Here is a 21,208-nt window from a genome sequence, read left to right as displayed (position 1 = left end):
CTTTAAAAAAGTCAGATAAGAGGGGGGGGAGGATGTTTCGGCGTGGGGGGGGGGGGGGGGGGGGGGTGCAAAGAAAAGAAAATGCTGGTGTTTGTGTGTGTTGACATGTGAGAAAACCACTCTACGTTATGACTTTTCTGTGGCCAGGATGGTCAGGATATGATTAAAACATAGAGATTCATAAAGCAAATTCTGCTGCAATAATGTATCTGAGTACAATGTATGAGAAATCCAATTACACAAAGTGTGCAAGTTTGAAGAAAAAAAACAAAAAAAAAAACTAACAGAGATAGCCAAAAAGCAGTGTTTATGTGTTTTGGGCATGAGTCCAACAAATCTGTTGGTCCGTTTTCCTCCTACATCTTCACTGACAGGTATTCGGATTAGATCAAATAAGGTTAAATCTCCCCTTACGTGGAGGGAAAAGCGATGCCTGTGGGTTGGTGAAAAATTCATTCCTGTAAGTGAAAAGCCGTCCATGCATAAAAAGAGACAGGAACAGGGACATGTTCTGCAGTCATTCTTCTCTGCAGAGCTTTGTTCAGCACTTCCGCCAGGTTTTCCTCAAGTCGTATTTTTTTAAATGGAAGACTGATTTGAAGGTTCGTCAGAAAATAGAGCTGGTTTTAAAAACGACTGCCTCAAGAATGAGACAATGTAGGGGAATAAAGAAAAAGAGTCAAACTAACTGATAACATAGTAAATCTTATCTTCTGCCATTGAAATGGTTTCTAAGATATATAAAACATGTATTATTATATCATACCACAACAGAATATTTGAAAATGTATTGATTAAAATCCCAAGCGGACTTTGATCCATCCACTTGAGTTTAAGTGGTAAAGCTTAGTTCCTTTTTTGGAAGTTAAACTTTAAAGCCTTGGAAAAAGAAACTATTTGATCCCTTTCAAAAATACTTTATCGGTGGTCCTAGTCATTTTAGCCCTTTGTCATTTTGAACTTTTGCAGCATCTTGCTTGGACTTTGCAGAGACTCCATGTATTTTTATGGTGATTTTCTATTAATTTATCCCAGTTCGCTGCTTAGAAACTAACATCCACCACCAGAAGGTTGCTTAGGGTTATTTTTATTTGATCAAGGACCCCAATCGCTCTTATTTATGAAGAATCAGTGAGCCCAACAATCAATGAAGAGAATATAATGCAGGGGTAATATTTTTTAAAAATTATATCCTATTTAATAAGTTATACATTTTAAGAATCTACAGCAGAAACTGAATGTCTATATAGTCTGTTTTTCTCCCCAGTTTCTAACTCAATTATTCTGTGTTAGGTCAGCCAGGATCACCACAATTATTTTTAGTTGCTAAATGCCAGAGTAATGAGGGTTTTTTTTTTTAACCATGTTTAAAATCGGAAGCTACGCGCATTAAAATGATTCTGCCTTTAACAAGCTGTGAAAGCACAAATTATGCCATGACGTAATAGGATTTTTAGTTAACTGGAGGCAAATCTGTGGTTTTATTTTAAGGCGTTGAAGGAAATTCTTTAAAACATCAGTCAGAATATCAGGAAGTGGACTGCATATTTTCTACTGATCCAGTCATGGTCTACTGTAAGGATATTTTGTTCAATGTTTTCAATTAATTTGGTCAGCAGTAGGTTGCCAAATTCAATATGTGAAGTTTTGTGTTTGGATATATTTGAGCTAAATTTCAATCTGAGTCAAACTGAAGGGCCAAAACTATTCCATGAAGTCGCTGTCATTTGCTTGGCTGAAAATATCAACATTTTACAATTTTTACATGAGACACAAACGCACGAGCAGCCATTTTCACATTTTCTTTGTACAAGTACGTACAAATCATGATCAGTGGAAGCATTACCATTCCTCCAGCAGTTCAGCTCAGCTTCAAGTCTTTGTATAGTTTCCTTCATCGATCTGTTCTTCTCTTTTTCCTTCTCATACTTCTTCTTCCACTGCTCCGCTGTGAGCTCCAGATTCACTGTGACGGTATTCCTAATGGTCTTGGCTCTAATTAGAGGGGAGCATGGAGAAGGAAAGGGCATCACAGACAGGAAAGGAGGGAGTTAGGAGCGAAGAGGTTGAAGGGACAAGGGACAGTAAAAAGAGAGGAACAACAAAGTGTGAGGGAACAGAGAAAATGTCTGCCTGCGCAGTGAAAATTAGCTTGCATCTCATTAATTGGTATGCAAATTGGCTATGTGCAAACAATGTTTGGTGTGCATAGGGTGAGGGAGCAACGGAGGACGGGTGATTCGCACTGCATGAAATATTTACAATGAATCAATGCTATTATAAAAATCTTAAAAAGATTGAGTATGTTATTCTGCTGCTTAGCACAAATAAAAGGTTGAATGGAAGGATGTGCTATTACTTAATTTCACACCCCAGTAAGAAAACTGTGTGTTCTTATAAAAGTACTTTCTACTGTTTGTAAGACAAACATCCTTCTCTGCTCATTTCTTTGCCAATTAGACCTTAGATAAAAGGGTGTGTGAGGAGCAAAATGAAGATAATCAAACATATTGTTCTAAAAAAGTTCAACAGCAAGCATAATCCTATGAAATATTTGATTTGTGTGCCTTTAATAAAGAAAAAAGAGCCCACATTCCTCATAGTAAATTAGTCTTTAGAATTAGATGGCATTTGAAAAAACTTAAGAAAAAGCCAAGAGATGATTTAGTTATTCAACTCTTCTGTTCTGTTTTTGTTCCTTTGTGAAAGACCAATTAAACCTTGAAGTCACTGTAATGTTATTACTTAGAGTTTCACTCAGATCACCCCCATTCATCAATGTGATACTAATTTGGGGCTTTTAATGATACATTCAACTCAGTCTGTTTCCAGGGTGCTAAGATGCAATATATGATTAATCCCCGGGTAGATTTGGATTTCAAGTGAGTTTTTAATTTGAACAAACATGTTTTTTGTCATACTAAGAGGTTGAAGCAGCTCAGTTTGGAGTCTCAGCTGAAACCAATGGATTAGGGTGGTGGCAGGAGGCCTTCTAGCCATTTATACTACTCTTATATTATTTTACTACATTCTGCATAAATGTGGAACAGATAAAGAAAAAAAAACAACACATAATCTTGTGGACCACCAACCAGACAGAGCAAGAATGGGATCTGTGAAATCTTCAACGCCATTTTAATTCAGCAGCTAAATGTGCAACATTTGGACCCCAGTGTGTGTTACACAAAATGATAATCCCAAATCCACATCAAAAGTACTACTGAAACATTTTTGGACTGCACTTAAGCGCAGGCTGCATGTCAGGAAGCCAACCAATTTTAATAAACAAACCAGAAAAATGGAAAATTATCCCGCCAGAATCATACAAAAGTGGCAACAAAAAGTGTGGTGTTTTTATGCAGTTTACTGAGGGAAATTGATTCAATTAAATGTGGCGATGCATGCATGTATTTTAGCATGAAGAAAAATGGATTAAAGGAAGAAACTACAGTCAGTGTGCAGGCCAAGAGAAAAGTTAGAATAACCCAGTTCAGTGAACTGTGAAGCATCACAGGGTTGTGTTTCGCTTTGCACAGCAGTGCAGCAGTTCAGGACCACCAAGCACAGAGATCCATGTTACCGTTGGCCAAACATCAGCGTGGATTTGGTCTCTGCATCATTGTAGCTGGATGGAGAGCAACAGATAAACATGGTGGTGCGGCAGTTCCCGCCCAGTGAGTCCTGCAGGATACGAGTCATTTTGCTGTCACGGTACGGCACATGGGATTTCTGCAAAGAGACAAAAGCAGGAGAGAAGAAAAGGAATTCAAGATTGAGAAAAAGACATCAAAACAGAAAATGCAAAAGAGCCCTTTCTTTGAAATAGGAGTTTTTCACACGGGGGGAGAAGAAAAACATAAAAAAAAACTGTTCTCTTGCAGCTGTATTATTCAGAGTTGGGCCAATTTAACCCTCTGAATGCAGCCTTAAAGACTGTGTCCTTGCTCAGTGAATAGGAAATGAACACTCACATTTCTATCAGATTAAAACATTTCAGACTGTCAGCCTTTTTTCCATATGGTTTATGAGGACTTCCCCGAGCCTTGAGCCTTACAATAAAAAATAGTGAGTGTTCTAATTATAACAAGGAGGCTTGGAAGGACCACAGAGCGGGTCAAATGGATCATAATAGCAGCTGTAGTAGCGTAGAGAGCGGTGGATGAGAGGAACAGATGGCCACCAAACGTGTCACTGCAGCACACCAGAAAGACGAGACACAACTCTTACAGCAGTTTTACTCTTAGCATCAAAATTTAGCATTTTCTATTTATTTAACACTGTGTTCCTCTGTACCTCAGCCATCCAGAAGGTCATTGTGTGACAAAGAGGTAATAGCTGGATAGAATAGAAACAAAATTATGTTTTCTGATCAAATGTAAAGATCGTAATTGTCTCTCGGTTCTGCTGGACAAGCATCCGGGCAGTTCTGCAGTGTTCAGAGTTTTACAGTTAACTAACAAGGGATTGTGTTATATTCTAAGTTAGCAAAATAAAATGATTAACTTCAGAATCAATTCCACATGCATTCAGACAACACTTCTTTTGAGCATAGCATGTAGATATAAGATGAAAGACTCACAGCTCATTGATAAAAATGCAAAATTATTTTTAAATGAGCAAGTTAATCCCTGTAAAGTAATTATACAGGCTGTTATTATATAACTATAAATACACACAAGTTACAATCAGACTCACTGATAATAAACCAACTCCCATATTTAAGGAATTAATGTATTTCTAATTTAATAATTCAGACTAATTCATTGCAGCCAGGATACATATTCTTCCAATGGCAGGCATGAGTTATCTGTTTAAAACAAATAATTAACAAGTCAAGCCTCAGGCTGCTGCTGACGGATTAAAGGGACTGCAGAGCTTTTCATTTTTCATCTTACCGTTCCTTCAGCCAAAGCAGAAATGACGTTCCCCAGAGCCGATAGGGACCTGTTGATGTTCTTGGCTTCATCCAGCACCGATCCCTCCGCACCTGTCTTACTGACCTGACACAAATACACAAACATGGAAGAAATTAGTTCATTAACCGTTTAATCCAGGCAAATGAAATCTGTTTCTAATATAATTATCACTGGAAAGTCTCCTCACATCTTGTTTGTTTTGGTTTTTATACAGTTTTTAGGTTATAAAATAATACATTACGCTGCACGAGGTTGCCCTCTTAGAAATAATTTTATTTATGAAGGCCCTTAAAATCCTCTGTTTCTGATTTTATTCAGCATTCAAGCATCCAAAGGAATTTTACAGAGTATCTGAGAAGAGCTAGATAGATCTGTTAAAGACCATCTGGCTTTTTCTGATGCTTCATTATCTTTTGGTTATTTATTGTATTTTCTTGATAGATTGTCACACTTATTTTGCCTTCTAAACACTCCATCCCTAATGAACGTGTTCACAGTTTTTCCCACTGTAACCACAAATGTGACTGTTTTATGTAACAAATTAGTATGAGAGCCTTCAGAAAACAGCTGTATTTGTACTGAGATTAAGTCACACACGGATGGGCTTCAAGTACCAATTAGGTGACTTGTGAGGAAAGAACATAAGTTTGTATTTGCAGCTGTACGAGAAAACACAAGTCCAAGCAACACACTTCACATTGTATGTGTAAAAAGAAAACGAAAACCATTAATGATTTTCTTTCCACTTCACAATCCTGCATAATTTTGTGTTATTTTACCACATGAAATCCCTATAAAATATGTATGATGTTTGTAATTGCAACATTACAAAATATGAACAAATCCAAAGCAGATGAATGCTTTAGTAAGGCACTCCACATGAAGTTGTTTTTCTTATTCTCACATGCTACCAATTAAGTGCTTGCAAAATTATTTATTTCCATTAAATACTTGCTTCAGTGTGTTTTTTTCTGGCTCATAATATTTGGTTACTAAGTCTATCAACTTTAAAAAAAAACAACTTTACATGGCATTTAAGTCTGTTGTTTCAACAATTGGGCTCAAAATATGTTGTGCATCAGCATTTTGGAGGTAGTTATAATGGTGCTTAAGTAAGTTTGACTGCTTTATAGATTAATTGATCAGTGGTATAAAAACCTTTATTGTCCTGGTATAACTACTGTGTTTCGATTGGTTGAAATCAATAAGGAACAGGAAGCTAATGGGATGACTTTACAGAGAGTACACACAAATTGGTTTGCATTCATTTTCTAATATCTGCTTGTTATAAAGAAATGATACCAATAACAGCAGATCAACATGAGGAGACATCTGCTTCAGCCAGAACAGGATTCAGTAGGACTCCATTAATAAACGCCTCATAACATAAAGTATACATATATTTTATTCAGACAAAATAATCCATCTTTTCAGCATGGCTTTTAATAGAAGTCAAAATAAGATGTGACATGGTTTTAGGACTAATTTCCCAATGAATTTAAAGACCAAATAAATAAATGAGTACAGTATAACTTGTTAAGAAGGGAAAATGATGTGAGATGCAGCTGGATTTTCTGAAGATTTCTCCAAGACGGTCAATCTTGAGTGTATCCTAATTATCAGGGGATCTAATTAGAGCTAGATAAAAAGAAGCTTAATTAGAAGAAAAATCTGCAGACTGTGAACATTCTTTCATTTTAGTTCAGTTGATAACATTTTGTCCTCAACCTCCATAAATTGGTAGAGCAGAAATATTTCTTCATTGCTCCCCAGGGTTGACCAAGACAACAAACAGATGCACCATCAGCGCTTAAATGCTACAAAACGCAGCCGTCAGCATTTGTCAATACTGTCCTATATCTCTTTACTGCTCTTAGTATACACTGCTTCTTCTGTTACATTAGTCCCATAAACTCAAGACTATAAAAACAGGGTAGATCTTGGGGCTCCTCATAGATATGGGTCATTGATGGCTGATTATATTTGAATCAAAGGGCAATGACAATGGGGAAAGTTTGCGAAGACAGCGGTTGCAGTTGTGAAGCTCCCAGCTCAAAGGAGTGGCTCTTTAAAAACACCGAGAAGGTACCCATCCTACATTTAGCAAAAACAAGAAAATAAATAAAACATTGCGAAGAGTAGAAGAGAAATTAAGACATTGGTAACTGATGCAGGTAAATTTAATTTAGCTAAGAGTGAAATATGTTTGTTACCGTTTGTTCAACTAGCAGGGTAAAGCTAAAAATAGCCAACTTTGACATGGCTCCTCCTTTAGATTAAAATTGCATCCAGTTGTGTTCAGTTTTCTAGCTTAGAATGTTTAGCTGTATAACTCATAGGCAACAATTCTAGATAATGTACTACAAATGTGCATAGATTGAAGTCATTGTGTGGATATTTTATTCCCCAGTCATGTATCAAGTAGATTTTATGAGTCTGAAAAATATTTATTTATTCATGTGCTGGATTATTCTGCATGTATTCATGAAGAGTGATAAAACAGGCTTCATCATATACTTCAATCTTCCTTTATGAACAATTTTAGATGAGATAAGAAAGTGCAAGTTCAGCATTCACGACTTTGATTGATTATGCTGCATGTTCTATACTCTGTCTGCAGGACATGCCATGTTTCTTTGTTTGCCGCATCAATTCAGTCATCATCTACCTCGAGTCCATCCACCCCCCTTTTGGAATAATAGACATTAAATGTGGCTTTCGTGAACCTGGAGGAAAGAGCATCAACACAACCAACCTCTTCAAGTGCCATTGACCCTGATTGTACTACACTTATCCTTCGAGCTACAAAGGTTTGAATCTTGACATTGGAATCTCTTTGCCTTGAGAACGTTCTCCCTGTGCATGTGCAGGTTCTCTCTGGTACTCCCACTTTCTCCTGTGCTATAATCCAGAAACCTGCAGGTTAGGTTAATGAATCTCTTTGAATTGTTCTTAGGAGTGAGTGTGAAAGCTTGTTTCTGTGTTGCCCTGTGAGGCGTGCTGGTTGGAGATACCTACTGTGCATTTTTCCCAGAGTCTGGAATTGCATCTGCTGTTGGCATTATCCACTTGATCAAACAGAGATTAGTTTTTTTGCTAACAAAGTCGAAAAGTAGTTATGTTAAAAGTAGACTTCTGTGTTCTACCTTAAATCTTTATCAGATTGTCACTGTGGCTTAATTAGCTCAGGTTTTGCTTCAAAAAACACATTATCTAAAGGTCACTGTTAGTGATTGCAGAAAAGCTTGGTCTTTATTGTGAGTAACTAACAATTCATGTGTCAAACTTGGTAGTGGTGTTAAAAATCATAAGATGACATTTAAATTAACCTTTGTGATATTTTTAAATTTGGAGTTATTTTGTTTTGGTCCACCTCTGCCTACTTGTTAACTTTAAAGCTACTTTATGTCATGATCTATGGTGGTTGAATGGTGAGGAAAGATGCAGGCAGACCCAGGATGAAGTGATGAATGATTTAATGAAAAATATCCACGGAACAGGACAGCAGGGAGCAAGACGTAACACGACGGTGACACACGACGACATTACACGACGAGGATCCGACAGGAGACAAAGACAACAGGGGGACTAAATACACTGGGAGGGTAATCAAAGAAACGAGACACAGCTGGGATCAAGACTCACAGGCTAATACACAGATCACAATACTCTCAATAAAGTGAAGATACTAACAGCAGGTAGAATATTTCCTGGCGAAAACCTCTTGAGATCCCCGCCTCAATAAAACAGGAATGTTTCTTTAAATGTTTAAAATAAAAAAACCTGCTTATTTCCTACCTTCTCACTCCCAGCAAGGTCAACCAGGTAGAGCTTCCCGCACAGTTTCTGCTCCGTTTCCACATTTTCTTGCTTGATGTTAATCAGGAAGATGCTGTGACTACGTGAACTATGCTCATTCATATCTAGGTAAAAATACAAAGAAGAAACAAGGTCAGAGAGCGTAGACTTTATTCAGAGTTTTAATTAATTTCACTTCCTTTTCCACAAAAAGAATGAAGTTGATCAATCCCCACTCTGCACTTCACAAATCCTTCATCCACCGGAAAAAAAAAAGTCCTGACATGAAATGTGTGACAGTTTGAATGTCAGACCATCAGGAAGATCAACGGAGTGACTCACTGGTGACAGCAACGTGACGGTTGGCCTTCCCCTCATCTATCACATCCATCACTTCTTCAGGACTGGTGACGAACCGCTCTGTGCAGCCCTAGATGTATTGCATTAGTAGATTACATTAATACACTTTTTGCTGTAACAAAGACATCTTCAAAAAGGCTTATGCATAGATAAAAGTACACATATACTCAACTTATTCTATGTTCAAATCAATCCTGGCATGTTGGCAAAGTCTATTTTTAGTATTACCTTGAATTACACACAAAATGCAGAAAGATGCATCACTTTGAGACGGGATCCTCAAACTCTGTTGCAAGACTGTGAAATTTGCTGATTGCTTGTTTGTTTGGAGACAGATTGAAACCAAACCAACAGTTAGTAAGTATACATGAGAAGATTGATGACACTCTTCATTTTGTTCGATGCTGTAATGAAGCAGCCAAATGATGCTTAACTGAGTCACTGAAAATAAAGCAAACAGTAGCTCTGTTTCTGTCAGCTGTTCAGGCAAAGTCAGGATATCGATGATTACAGCTTCCAGCTCCTGAATATTAAAGTCATTCTTCTCATTTGTAGAAGAAATGCAATAAATGCATTTTCCACCATACCGTTGCCAAGTGCACCCTGTTGTGTAAAAATCAACCAAATTAGATGCAGCCTCTAGTTGCTGACACAGAATAACAACCCTAATTTTCTGTAAACCAAGAGAGTATTCAGTAAAACCAAACACTGAGTAAATACTGTAGATGTAAACAACTTGTAAACTGACTTCATTAAAAATGGGATAATATTCTTGAGGCTACTGGGTAGTTCAATAAAGTAGTCATATTCAATACAGTAAAAAAAAAAAGGAATCGTTAATTAATTTCAGTAACTAAATTTTGTAAGACACATTACATACTGCAGATTAATTACACTCAGACTGATGTCTAGCCTTTATGATGATTATGATCATAATTATGTTGCTTTTCCACTTAGAGTTAATAAAGACATGACATTTAAGATTAGAATATTAAGACACAATAATTAGAAACTTGATGTGAGCCTATAATGAAAAGTATGTTTAGTACTTACTTGAAGGTTGATATTATCAGGATGTACTTTTAGTCTGACAAACAAGCCTCATCATAAGCATATTCTAATTTATTGTAGATTAACAAGCAGACACCTGTCATGTGTAAACCACAAACATATTGAAAGTTTCTCATTGGTCTGTTGGAAGCCTCCCTTTATTGTTTTTATCTTTTTTTTAATTAGCTTTGAAAAACTAAATAAATTAGTTTTTCACCAATTATTATTGATCTTGACTGTACAAAGGTATAAACTTGTGCTATAGAATTTCTTTTTTTTTTTTGTACTCTTCGGATGAATCCCTTTGTGCAATGAGATTGCTTTGAAACCTCCCTGCAAAGTATGCCTTTAGCTAGAGGCTATATCAAGTGATGTAAAGAAAAAATGGCAGCTGAACCTCATCTCAGCTTCAGTGGGTTCATTCTTGGGAGATGCAACCTCAAGAACACTCAAAGTAAATCAAAAGATGGTTCAATAAAATATGAGTTTAAGGGTTCACACACTTTTATTTTTTTCAAAGTTTCCTCCCAACATTTTTTTTATGTTTTTCAATTGAATAGCCTTGGATTTATCACATTAAAGATTGAAAAAGTCTGAAAATTAGTTTTGCATTGTATCAGATTCCTGAATTTTAGCAGGGGAGCATAGACATTTGAGAGTGAATGCAGTTGAAAATATTCAACAGTAAATAAGCAACACAAACAAATCTGTAAAATTTATATGAAGATGTTTAGAATTTTATAAAAATGCACCAACTATTCTGCCAGGAATTGGCAAGTTTTTGCTGATCAGGTCAAATATGGAGAAAACAGATTCATTTTCTTCCTACCATGTTTGGGTTTTGAACACATCCACCAACGGCATATACTTTGATGAATTTGTTTTGGGAAACAGAAATAGTATTGGTGATCATTGCATCTCTGGTGTTTAATGCATAAAAATGAGAGAAGTGAAAGAAATGCAATAACGGTGCACTACAAGTGCCACACATTTCCCAAAATGCAAAAATAACGTCATCAACTTCAGTGCTACATCTTTCCCAGGGATGAATTTTTGAGTCCTCAGGCAAATCATTAGCTGAAATAAACTTTTTAACATCAAAACACAACATTAGCCAGACTGGAACGTCTATGCAGCAAAGCTGAATCATATGTGAAGCTGACTCACCTTCACATAGGGAACCCTGTATTTGTCTTCATGCACTGACAGGTTGGTTTTTGTTACTGCAATGACATGAAGGGAAAATAAGCAGAAAGGACAACATTTCAGTCAAATCATTATAATTTTTTGCACATGAATTTAATGTGACCTGATCATTTTCTCTTCATATTTGTGAGTCAATGTCTTTTTATGCACTGTTAAAGGAAAAACAAAAAACTTGCAAGAGTCTATGAACGTTTTTAGATTTTAATTAATCTGTTTCTGTCAAAATCACTGAGAGGTTAAGTGGATGCTTCAGTGAACAAAACACGATATCTATGCACAGGCTCACATTCGTATTCCTGCATTTGTAATTTTTTAAAGAGTCCTGTTATGTTGATTATAATTAAAATTCAAAAGAATTATAGTGGATAAATCCTTGGATAATTTCTGAGAGTAAATATAAATGCTTTTGTAACTCTGCAGCATCTTTTGCCTCTCACAAATTCCCACTTGGGGTGTTTTCTTTACTCTTTTTATTCAACTTGCTTGTTTCGACTCTTTTGCTGCACCTAGTTTAAATGTTTCTCAGACTCTGCAAACCGTTCTGCATACAGATGGAGGTTTTGACCATTGTTTAAAGGTCCATAAAAGATTTAATCACAGGAATGGTGGCCATGGCTCTCCATCCAGCGCTACATCATTTTACACTGAATGTATTTCTGAGTGATAAGACTATATGAGCTGCAGCACCTTCACACCATCACTGACTGAAGCAGATAAGCAGAAAATGTAAATTATTGCAAGCAGCTTTTAATTTTCTTGTTTCTAATTCATTGATCATTTAATTGAATCATTTTATACAAATAAGAACCACATTTTTATCAATGAAAGAATTATAGATTTTCAAGTCTAATTTTCTGCAAAAAAGGACAATTATAGACTGAAAGGTACATTTAAAACATAAATAAGTCAAGGTCATCCTGGATGTGCCCCATGATGTGTCAGAGTAGCTTAAGGGTTTTGATTTTCCTTCTTCAAAACAGTGAACTATTTGACAAAAAGCATACCATCAAGGAGGTCACGGATTTTTTCCATGTAGATCTCAAAGTAGGAGACCTGCAAAAAAGTCAGAAACATGAAACAGAATTTATTTTTTTTTCTTCCCCCTGGCTAAATAAAACATACTGCAGTCCTGCTAAATGAGAGGTGAAATATAAAGATCCAAGTAAAAACTATTCCAACCTCTTGACTTTTCCTATGGGGATAAACCACAAACTTTAATGTATCTTATTGGGATTTTATTCAAGGCCGACATAAAGTAGTGCACAACCATGAAGTGGAAGGAAAATGATGCATGATTTTAATTTAATGTATGGTATGTAAATATATATATTCAATCCCCCTGGGCCTGTTCTTGCTCTCTGAGACTGATATTTCGGTCCATTCTTTGTTGGAGAATAGCTAAAGTTTAGTCATACTGGACAAAGAGCATCTGTGAAGAGCGATTTTCAGTTCTCGCTGTGGATTCTCATATGGAATCAGTTCTGAACTTTCTAACACATGGACACCTTTGATCTAAACCATTCCCTTGTAGCTCTGGCTGCATGTTTACAGCCTTTAAGCTGATGGAAGGGAAACCTTTGCCCCAGCCTCAAGTCGTCTAACATGTAGGCGGACAGCTGTAGTCCTCAGAGAAACACCTAAAACAACAGCTTCTGTTTATATAAACTACACGTTTATAGAGTATGAAGAGTAGTGCACCATCACTTATGGGGAGATAAAACCTGATGCCTGATGTGCCGCCTTTGGTTCTTACCCTTTCTTCCTCCCTCTTTTCTGCTAACTGCAATCAGAAGGAAAATTTTTCTACAATCTGATGTGAATTTTCAAGACCTTTCAGGACTGCTCAGGAACCTTGTCATGATGCTGTTTGTTCACTATAGGTTTCCAAAACTACTCTGAGGCGTACATAGAACAGCTACACAGCTAAACACCTCTTTACCAATTAGGTAACTTCTGAAAGCAATTAGTCACACTTGATTTTATTTAGGGTTATCTCTTAAACCATACGCATGCTATATAACACATTTTTATTTGCAAAACACTTTGAAAATAATAGTTTTTCCTTCCTCTTCACAACAACACACTAAAGAGATAAAGTTAAAGGGGTATGAATATGTCTGCAAGGAACATGTAGTTGGGTGATGCAAAAATACTTGCTACAACAGCTAAACTGTTGCAAAAATTCAGCTTCCAGCAGTGAGCTATAATCATTATCATCTTCATACCACAGGCTTACACTATAACACTGAGATGCGTAAAAAATGATATGCAGAAATATACTTGTTTATAATGATTTATTTATGTTAGTTAGAATTACATCAAAGGCCCTGAAACCGAGTCACCAATACGCACGTCGTTTTCGTCACACACACGAACAGAAATGACTGCAAAGCAACACAAACCTTGATATGAAACTCCAGGTTCTCATCCATGGCAAATATATGTTCAAAAATGTCCTGGGCGATCCGGGGAATGATTCCCATGGCCTGGGGATCATGAAGCTTCCCCTGCAGAAGGCAAAATGACTCTATGAGTGTGAGTGTGTGTGTGAACACTTGGATAAGAGATAAGTCTGGGAGGGATTAGGCAGAGAGAATAGTAAAAGAAAGAGAACATAGAGGATTTTTTAACTTGAAAAGGGCCAGGGCTGTTTCCCAGGGAGAGTTGTAAAACAAGACGGTTCCCACACAAGGCTGGGATTGAGAGATAAAGGATGATGGCTGTGATGGAGGTGGATACACTGACATGATGGCGGACAGAGGAGGAGATGACAAAAATCATGGAGGAAAAAAAAAGGAAGCATATGTGCCTGTATGTGCCACCAGAGAAAGGTTCTCTTTTGAATTATTTAGGAATACTGCACCTCCATGGTGTGTGTTTTTCCCGAAGAGGTCTGCCCATAGGCAAAGATAGTCCCATTGTATCCACCGAGTACATCTGAAATCAGGACAAAAGGAGGGGAACAAGTTAGAGGGGGAGAAAAACCTAAAAACACAAGTGAAAATCAAAAAATGGCACCTAAATTCAGTCCAATCGACAAACAAAAACCGCAGCAGTATCCAGAGAACGACCACTCTCTTTGAACTTTGCTCCTCATATAAACTGTGAAGCATGTGGTATTTAAACTTGAGTGGATCCCGAACGACCTTTGTGGCTGCACACAATAAACAACAACTACCTGAAGCTTTCAGTATCACCAGGAGGGACTCGATGAGGTTGCAAGCAGTTATAGAAACATTATTCTCTCCATTCTTATTGAGCCACAACAAGAGAAAAAAAAAACGGAAAAAGAAAAACACAACAATGTATCACAAGCTGAAGTAATAAAACACTCACCTGGTTGAATAAAAATGAGATATTGCTGATACAGGCCAATACACCAGAGCAGTAAAAGCCAAACATAAAAAAAAGCTAAAAGAGAAACATATCATAAATGGCTGGCTGCCACAGGTGAGCTGACCACAAACAAATCAGAAAAGCTTTGAGACGGAACCGTGCGGAAACCCGTTCCCTTCCTTCTCTCCTGTCTCTGCTGTACTTTCAAGACACAGCAGCATGTCTTCCTTCACTTCCACACTGGTCAGAGTGACACAATAACAAAAAAAAAAAGAATAAGGAGCTCAGCAGTTTCAACAGGATATAAAGACAGCAGGAGATTTAAGCGCTAAAACAAGAGATAACACTGCTGAGGATAACAGAGAGGAGAAGAGAAAACACAGGAAGCAGAGACGAAGCTCACATACAGATGCATCTCAGTAAAATAGCTCCATTATCATTTCATGAGTCGGGTTATTCCTGGTGCTTGTGCATCTTTTTCTGCAACATTTTTCCTTCCAAGTAACTTTCCATTTATATGCATGGAGATTGCATTTTGTGAACAGTCAACCTCTTTTTAGGACTTGCCCACTGTCTGTTCATTGTTTGCACGACATTGTTTGAGTATATGTTGGTGGTCTCTACATAGACCTTTTTATTTGCGCTTTTTGCATTTTAGGATGTTTTTCTTAAAGAAAATTCTTTGTTTTATCTTTTTCTTGCTGATGCAATGGGGAAAAAGCAATTCTATGTACTTTAGTGCCCAAAAAAGTCTCTGAACCATTTTTTCTAAGCTTTGTTGCTCTCCGTTTTCCATTTTTACCTCTGTCAAATTTGACCCCTTCATCTTGCTAAATCCTTACCTTGAATTTTCCCAGCCATGCACTGCAGCCCAGGTTGTCCCTTTTTATTCCATCTCTCATCAGCCTACATGGTAATCCCTCACTCTGTAAGTAATCTTGTGCAACAAATCAATCTTTTCTCATGCTCCGTCCTGTTCACTGTAGTGTTGTGCTTTGAAGGGAAAGAATAAATTAAATCCTAACTAGGAAGAAAAGCATATGGAGAATGATGAGAAGTGAATAAAAACGAGATGAGCTTGGAGCTTAGTTTCATTTGATATAGAGCGTCTGGCATATACACAATGTGAAAAATGATTATGCGAGTTGTACTTTTAGGGATTAATTTTAATGTTGAAAAAACAATGCTTACACTGAACACAAAATGTTACTAAATCTTAACCCTGAATGGTAAATCTTATAAAGGTTCTGGGGGTTTTTTCTGAAAGAACAATTGCATACAGGGCCTAACATTATAACACACAGGTATTGCCTACATGAACATTTTATTTTTTATTCTCACTTTTCAAAGTAACACAAAATTAAATATATTTTAGTCTCTCCAATTTTTTTTATTTTTTATTTTCCCCCAGAGGAGCCACCTCAACCTTCCTAAAGATAATGTCTTTACTCTGCAAGTCTTTGAGTATGATATAAAGTTTTCCACAGAATTAAAACATGAAGCATGAACACATGTTTCTTCACAGCACAGCGAGAAAGCCTTACAGGCCGTACAACAAATATGGGCCATTTGAATGTGGTCCATTTCTTCCTCCACTATCCTACCACCATAGGTATCCCGGCTACACATTTTTTTCTGATAGGTTGCTATAATTCCCTATAAATATGACCTTTTGTGTCGGTTTTAGCCTTAATAAGAATGACAAAGTTCTATTAATGTTTCCATAACCTATAGGATGACTTTCTAGACAGAAGGAATCCTGAGAACACAATCCAAAGTCTGTGTGTTTTTCACAAATCACAAGGCCCAAAGCCTAAGCAGTCAGTGTTTTAAAATCATAAACACCTGGTGAACCTCCTTTTGTTCTCATTCCTCCTTCCTTCCTCTTTACTGCTAAATGCAATCAAAAGGAACATTTTTCTTCAATCTGCCATGTTGATTTTACCTTTCGAATGCAGCTTGCGAATGTCACAATTTCCTCCCAGTGTCCAGAAAAACAAAAACAAACAAACAAAAAAAAAAAACAACATAGATGAGCTTATTTCCTGCCTATGCCTATAGTCCCACTCAATAGAGAAGCAGACAGAACGATATCTATGTGGAGCAAATCAGCTCAGTATTTTTTGGTGTGCACAGTATGAATTGTTAGATCGAGCTGCTGCTTAGGTTGCTTCCACCCCAGCATGAGCATGATGAGGTTGTATCCTTAGCATTAGACAAGTTCATTTGCACTTGGGCCACATGTCATAGATAACCACTTCCACCATGTCTCACCCAGGACTCCAATATCCTGCCATCTCAGCTGTGACCCACCATAACCTCTGAAAGGACGTTTTATCCATTCTGAAGACAGTCAGTAGGTCTTATGAATTATTAATAGGAAATTAAATGTATTCTTCATATGGAGCAGAAGACTATGCATAGACTCTGCAAAGCCCATAATCTTTAGCATTATTTTTTTTTACATTGTAATGTAGTCTAAATGGGGCCTTAATGATTTCATTCTCCAGTAATGTCTTACTTCAACTCTAATGGCACCAAAAAGTTGCTTCTGCAGGAACCGGAGCTATATAACATTACTATGGCAGAAGTCTACTCCAGAAAAATCTATCAGGAGTTACTGTAGAAAGGTGCAATTACTGCGAAAGTATTTCCAGCAATTGAGTGTCAACACTCAAAATCAGTAATAAAATCAGCAAACTTTGTTGGAAAAGATCAATTAAATGAAGCAAAGGCTACAACATTTATATTCTAAGATACAAAGTACCTAGTTTAAGTTTTAGAAGAGCAGATCAGTCCACCGGCTGCGTGGTCATTATGGGTTCCAAAGGCAAAAAGACTTGTAACACTCAAAACATATATATCTGTGCTTTTTTTTGTTGTTGTTGTTGTTGTTGTTGTTTTCAGATTTACACATTTTCATAAAGTTTGAAGTCTCTCTAGATAAATTATAGAGAGTAATCACTGAAGCAGAATCATTGGCAGAATCACTGGTTTGCGTTTTGTTGTTAAAAATAAAAGGCTTTTATCTTTGTGACATGAATCCCTTTCCTCTCTTTACTCCACACATTCTGGAGATAAAATTGATGCGCATGGTTTACAATCTTTTCTAGTAACACAGTTCCATAAAGGTGGGAGTGATAGTTCTTAGCTTTTTAGCCATGATCGCTCCGAGACAATCCTGTGTTGGTCTGATTTCACTGAAGTCTTTGTTCAGCAGTGAGGCTGCAATGAGGCTGAATGTAAACGGAAGCCCCTCTCAGCACCAGGGATCCTAATTTAAGAAGGGCAAAGGTGTAGCTAAAAAGTTTCTAGGAAATGAAGTCCTGGAAACCTTGGTTGAAACATACCTGAAGAGCTTTTATGATCCAGTACAGATTTACCTGCATGTTAAAATCCCCATTTTTATTTCTGTCTTTAGCCTTTGAACTTCTTGGCCCACTTTTCATGTTAACATCTGTGCATTTAGTTTAACGTTTCTTTAATCATCCTTTTTGGACATGTTTCTGGCTTCCATTTTATGAAGAAAATGCTGCCTTTTAACAATTTATGATCTCTTCAAATTTACTCTCCATGACGCCTCATGCTGTCTGATAATTAGTTGACAAAGAGCTTGATAGAGTGTGTTAATCACTTGTTAGGGCACACCCAGCTTCATTACAAAAAATGTCATCCCTCTTGAAAACAATTAAGCCCAAGGTTTGTTCAAGGTTAAACAACGTTGTTCAGGAAGATGTTATAGGAAACTATATTAGGATTCTTTTAAAATTGAACTGGCTGTGTCTTTAGTGTTAAGATATAGCATGCATTATTTTAATCTGTTTACCTTTATAATTCTCTACACCCGTGCATCCAGGCTGTGTGACTGAAAAATGAAAATAGGTTTCCTGCCGCCTGCAACGATATGTTGCTGCTGCCTGCATCAGCAATAGAGGTGCAGACCAGACAAAGCCAACGCAGAGATCAAGAATGTGCAGCAGATGCTAATTTAAGGTCTGCTGTCTTCTTCCTTTGGTGCTTGTATCCTTTTTGAGCCTTAAAGAGTAAATGCACAACATTTAGGTGACTCACCTCTGACAATCTGTTTGGCACAGGCGTTGTAGACTTGTTCCTGTGTGGTGTTAGTGGGGAAGACCTGGTCGTACACGTAGGACTTCCCCTGTGGAGCGCAAAATAAACATTGTCAGCTATGACAGAGACAGTTTGATGAGAGGCTCCAGTGAGTTTCAATATATATATATATATATAAAAAACATCCTAGGAGGTTTGCAAATGGATATTTATTAGAAATACCATATGTTTTTCACATGACTTTTACTGCCAAACTATAGTGTGTTGTAAACAAACGTGTCAGAAGACAAACCATCACTTTTACTCAGGGTGAGCTTGCTTTATGGAGGCTGTTTCAATGTATTGTGCAAGGTCTGAGTAAAGTGTCTCATTCTACAAGATACAGCATGAATGTCCACCTATATTTTATGCAGTGTGTGTTTTGATTGGAGTGCTGCTGCTGGGTGAAACTTTAAGTAAAGACTGTTCGACCTCAAGACAGTCAGACTGACAGGGAATCACTCTGAGGTAAAGCCATTAGAGGCAGCGCTGAAGAGCTTCAAGAGTGAACCGATGCATTGGAGAGAAGAAAAGGGTTGGAGGAGGAGAGCAGAGGAGTGTAAATGCAGAGAGGGCAGATGAAAACAGATGACCTGAAACCAGACTCTGTATGCAAGAAAGACAGCATGAGGGCAAAAGAGAAAAATAAAAAAAAGAGTTGCTTTTTGAATTATTTAGACTCACAACCAGAAATCCAGCATATTTGTTAGAGAGGAACTAAAAAAATGATGTGAGCACCAGTTTATTTCTCATTTGATGGCTACAGCTAGAAAACACATTCAAACCCCTTGCTCTTTATAAGATTACAGCCATTACCACTTCAGATTTGTGTTTGGAAATGGATGTGACAGACCAACACGAAGCAGTAAAAAGTCAAAAATAAAGTCCTTAAAAATGTATCCCACATATAATTCCAATAAAATACATTTACGCTCATGGTGGTGTCAGAATGTGAAAAAACCTGAATCTGTATAAAATACTTTTTCCAGCCCCTCTGTACAACTAAATATGTTATTTCAATATGACATCAGAGAGTAATAGTCAACCAAACAATCTAACCATTAGCCCAGAGAAAACCCGACCAATAAGTCCTGTAATCTGTCAATGTTAGGAAATGGGACAGAAATGCTCTCTATCAAGATTATTGCTGGTAATATTAAGGTTGTGTTGCTGTCTCTTTTAAGAAAACAAATCTATAAAAACATTTTCAGCCATTAAACAGTAAGTCTCATATATCACCATCATCCAAAGCACATCTAGCAACCTATTGGATAACATCATGTAAAAGTACATGTTTTTACTGAAAAAGAAGTAAAAGTAAGATTTCCAAAAAAGTTGGGAGTTAACAGGACATGTCTGAAGGTATGTCACTATCTTTGTCCACAATTCTTCAAAGGATCTGCAGCACCATCCGTGTGCATTATCAACCTTTTAGTAAGGCACAGAGGAAGAGCAAAAGGTCAAAGCTGATGCACCCGGTTGTAGAATAAAAAAAAAGAAAAAAAAAAAAGAACAATCCACTTTGTGTGAAGGACAGGCACCACTCCAAGCAATAAGGCTTTTATTTGAAAGCACACAGTAATACGGCTCTACACTGACTCTGTTTAGACAGTATGACGAAGAAAACAACACCAGTGATCAACAATTCTCCTGTCTGAAGTGTGACCACAGTGTGGAACTGGAAAGCATTAATAAAGCAGCTGCTTTCTCAACAGAAACTTTTCATCCTGTTAAGCTTTTCATGGTTTTCTGTTGCAGTGGGCCAAAACACTTAAATCACTTACTGCAGGATACATCTATTTCATGAATAAGTCTCCACTTTTTCTGACCCTACACTTGCAGTATTGCGCGTCAAACATGCTACAATTAAATAAATCATGAATTTGTGAAATAACACATAATATTACTAATAAAAATACCCAATAAAATTCTTGAACGCAGATGTTACTAATTGAAATTTAAATTTAAATGAAAAACTGTCACCTTGCTTTGTCAAATACTTATATTTGATTAGTTAACATGAATATGAACTCACTTTCTAGCCCTCACTTAGCCATGACAGATGGGAGAGTCAGAGAAATTAACTAATATGCAAAATGAGAATGTAAATTTCCATATAGATGCTTATTTAATGACTTACAGATGCACTATGTGGCACCTTTGGCCCTTGATTTTCTAGAAGTAGAAGCAGTGTGAATATTTAAAGCTTGTAAATATCTGCAAAGAAAATCCAGACGTTTATATCTCATCATCCTGGGCTTTTTTTTTTCCAACCAGTTTTGCTGTGTAAAAAAAAAAAAAAAAATGTCTTAATGTTTAATGATGAATTTCCATCATACAGTCCTGATTTGCTACATAAAGTAATTTGTTCCCAGAAGAACACAGAGAAATTTTGAGAAAATCTGAGCTTTATGTTTCTGCATTTTCTACAG

At 36.9% G+C, this 21,208-nt stretch overlaps 1 protein-coding gene across 2 annotated transcripts in view; it reads right to left on the bottom strand.

The window, feature by feature from the left end:
- Positions 1–21,208, bottom strand: part of kif5ab (kinesin family member 5A, b) — an 83,647-nt gene that overhangs the window by 36,830 nt on the left and 25,609 nt on the right. For both annotated transcript variants that reach the window (XM_015047577.1, XM_015047584.1), the window contains exons 2-11: positions 18,738–18,825; positions 14,194–14,267; positions 13,733–13,837; positions 12,335–12,383; positions 11,292–11,347; positions 9,057–9,144; positions 8,715–8,839; positions 4,896–5,000; positions 3,581–3,729; positions 1,847–1,995 (exon numbers count right to left, since the gene is read on the bottom strand). In XM_015047577.1, the coding sequence (XP_014903063.1) occupies positions 1,847–1,995; positions 3,581–3,729; positions 4,896–5,000; positions 8,715–8,839; positions 9,057–9,144; positions 11,292–11,347; positions 12,335–12,383; positions 13,733–13,837; positions 14,194–14,267; positions 18,738–18,825 (988 nt within the window). The remainder of the gene's footprint in view (positions 1–1,846; positions 1,996–3,580; positions 3,730–4,895; positions 5,001–8,714; positions 8,840–9,056; positions 9,145–11,291; positions 11,348–12,334; positions 12,384–13,732; positions 13,838–14,193; positions 14,268–18,737; positions 18,826–21,208) is intronic.

The sequence above is a fragment of the Poecilia latipinna genome, unplaced genomic scaffold (assembly GCF_001443285.1).
Source record: "Poecilia latipinna isolate Pla-1442-1.1 unplaced genomic scaffold, P_latipinna-1.0 Scaffold41, whole genome shotgun sequence".
In the NCBI taxonomy this organism is placed as follows: Eukaryota; Metazoa; Chordata; class Actinopteri; order Cyprinodontiformes; family Poeciliidae; genus Poecilia; species Poecilia latipinna.
Note: the sequence above shows the minus strand (reverse complement) of the source record. Positions and strands in the feature narration are given on the sequence as shown.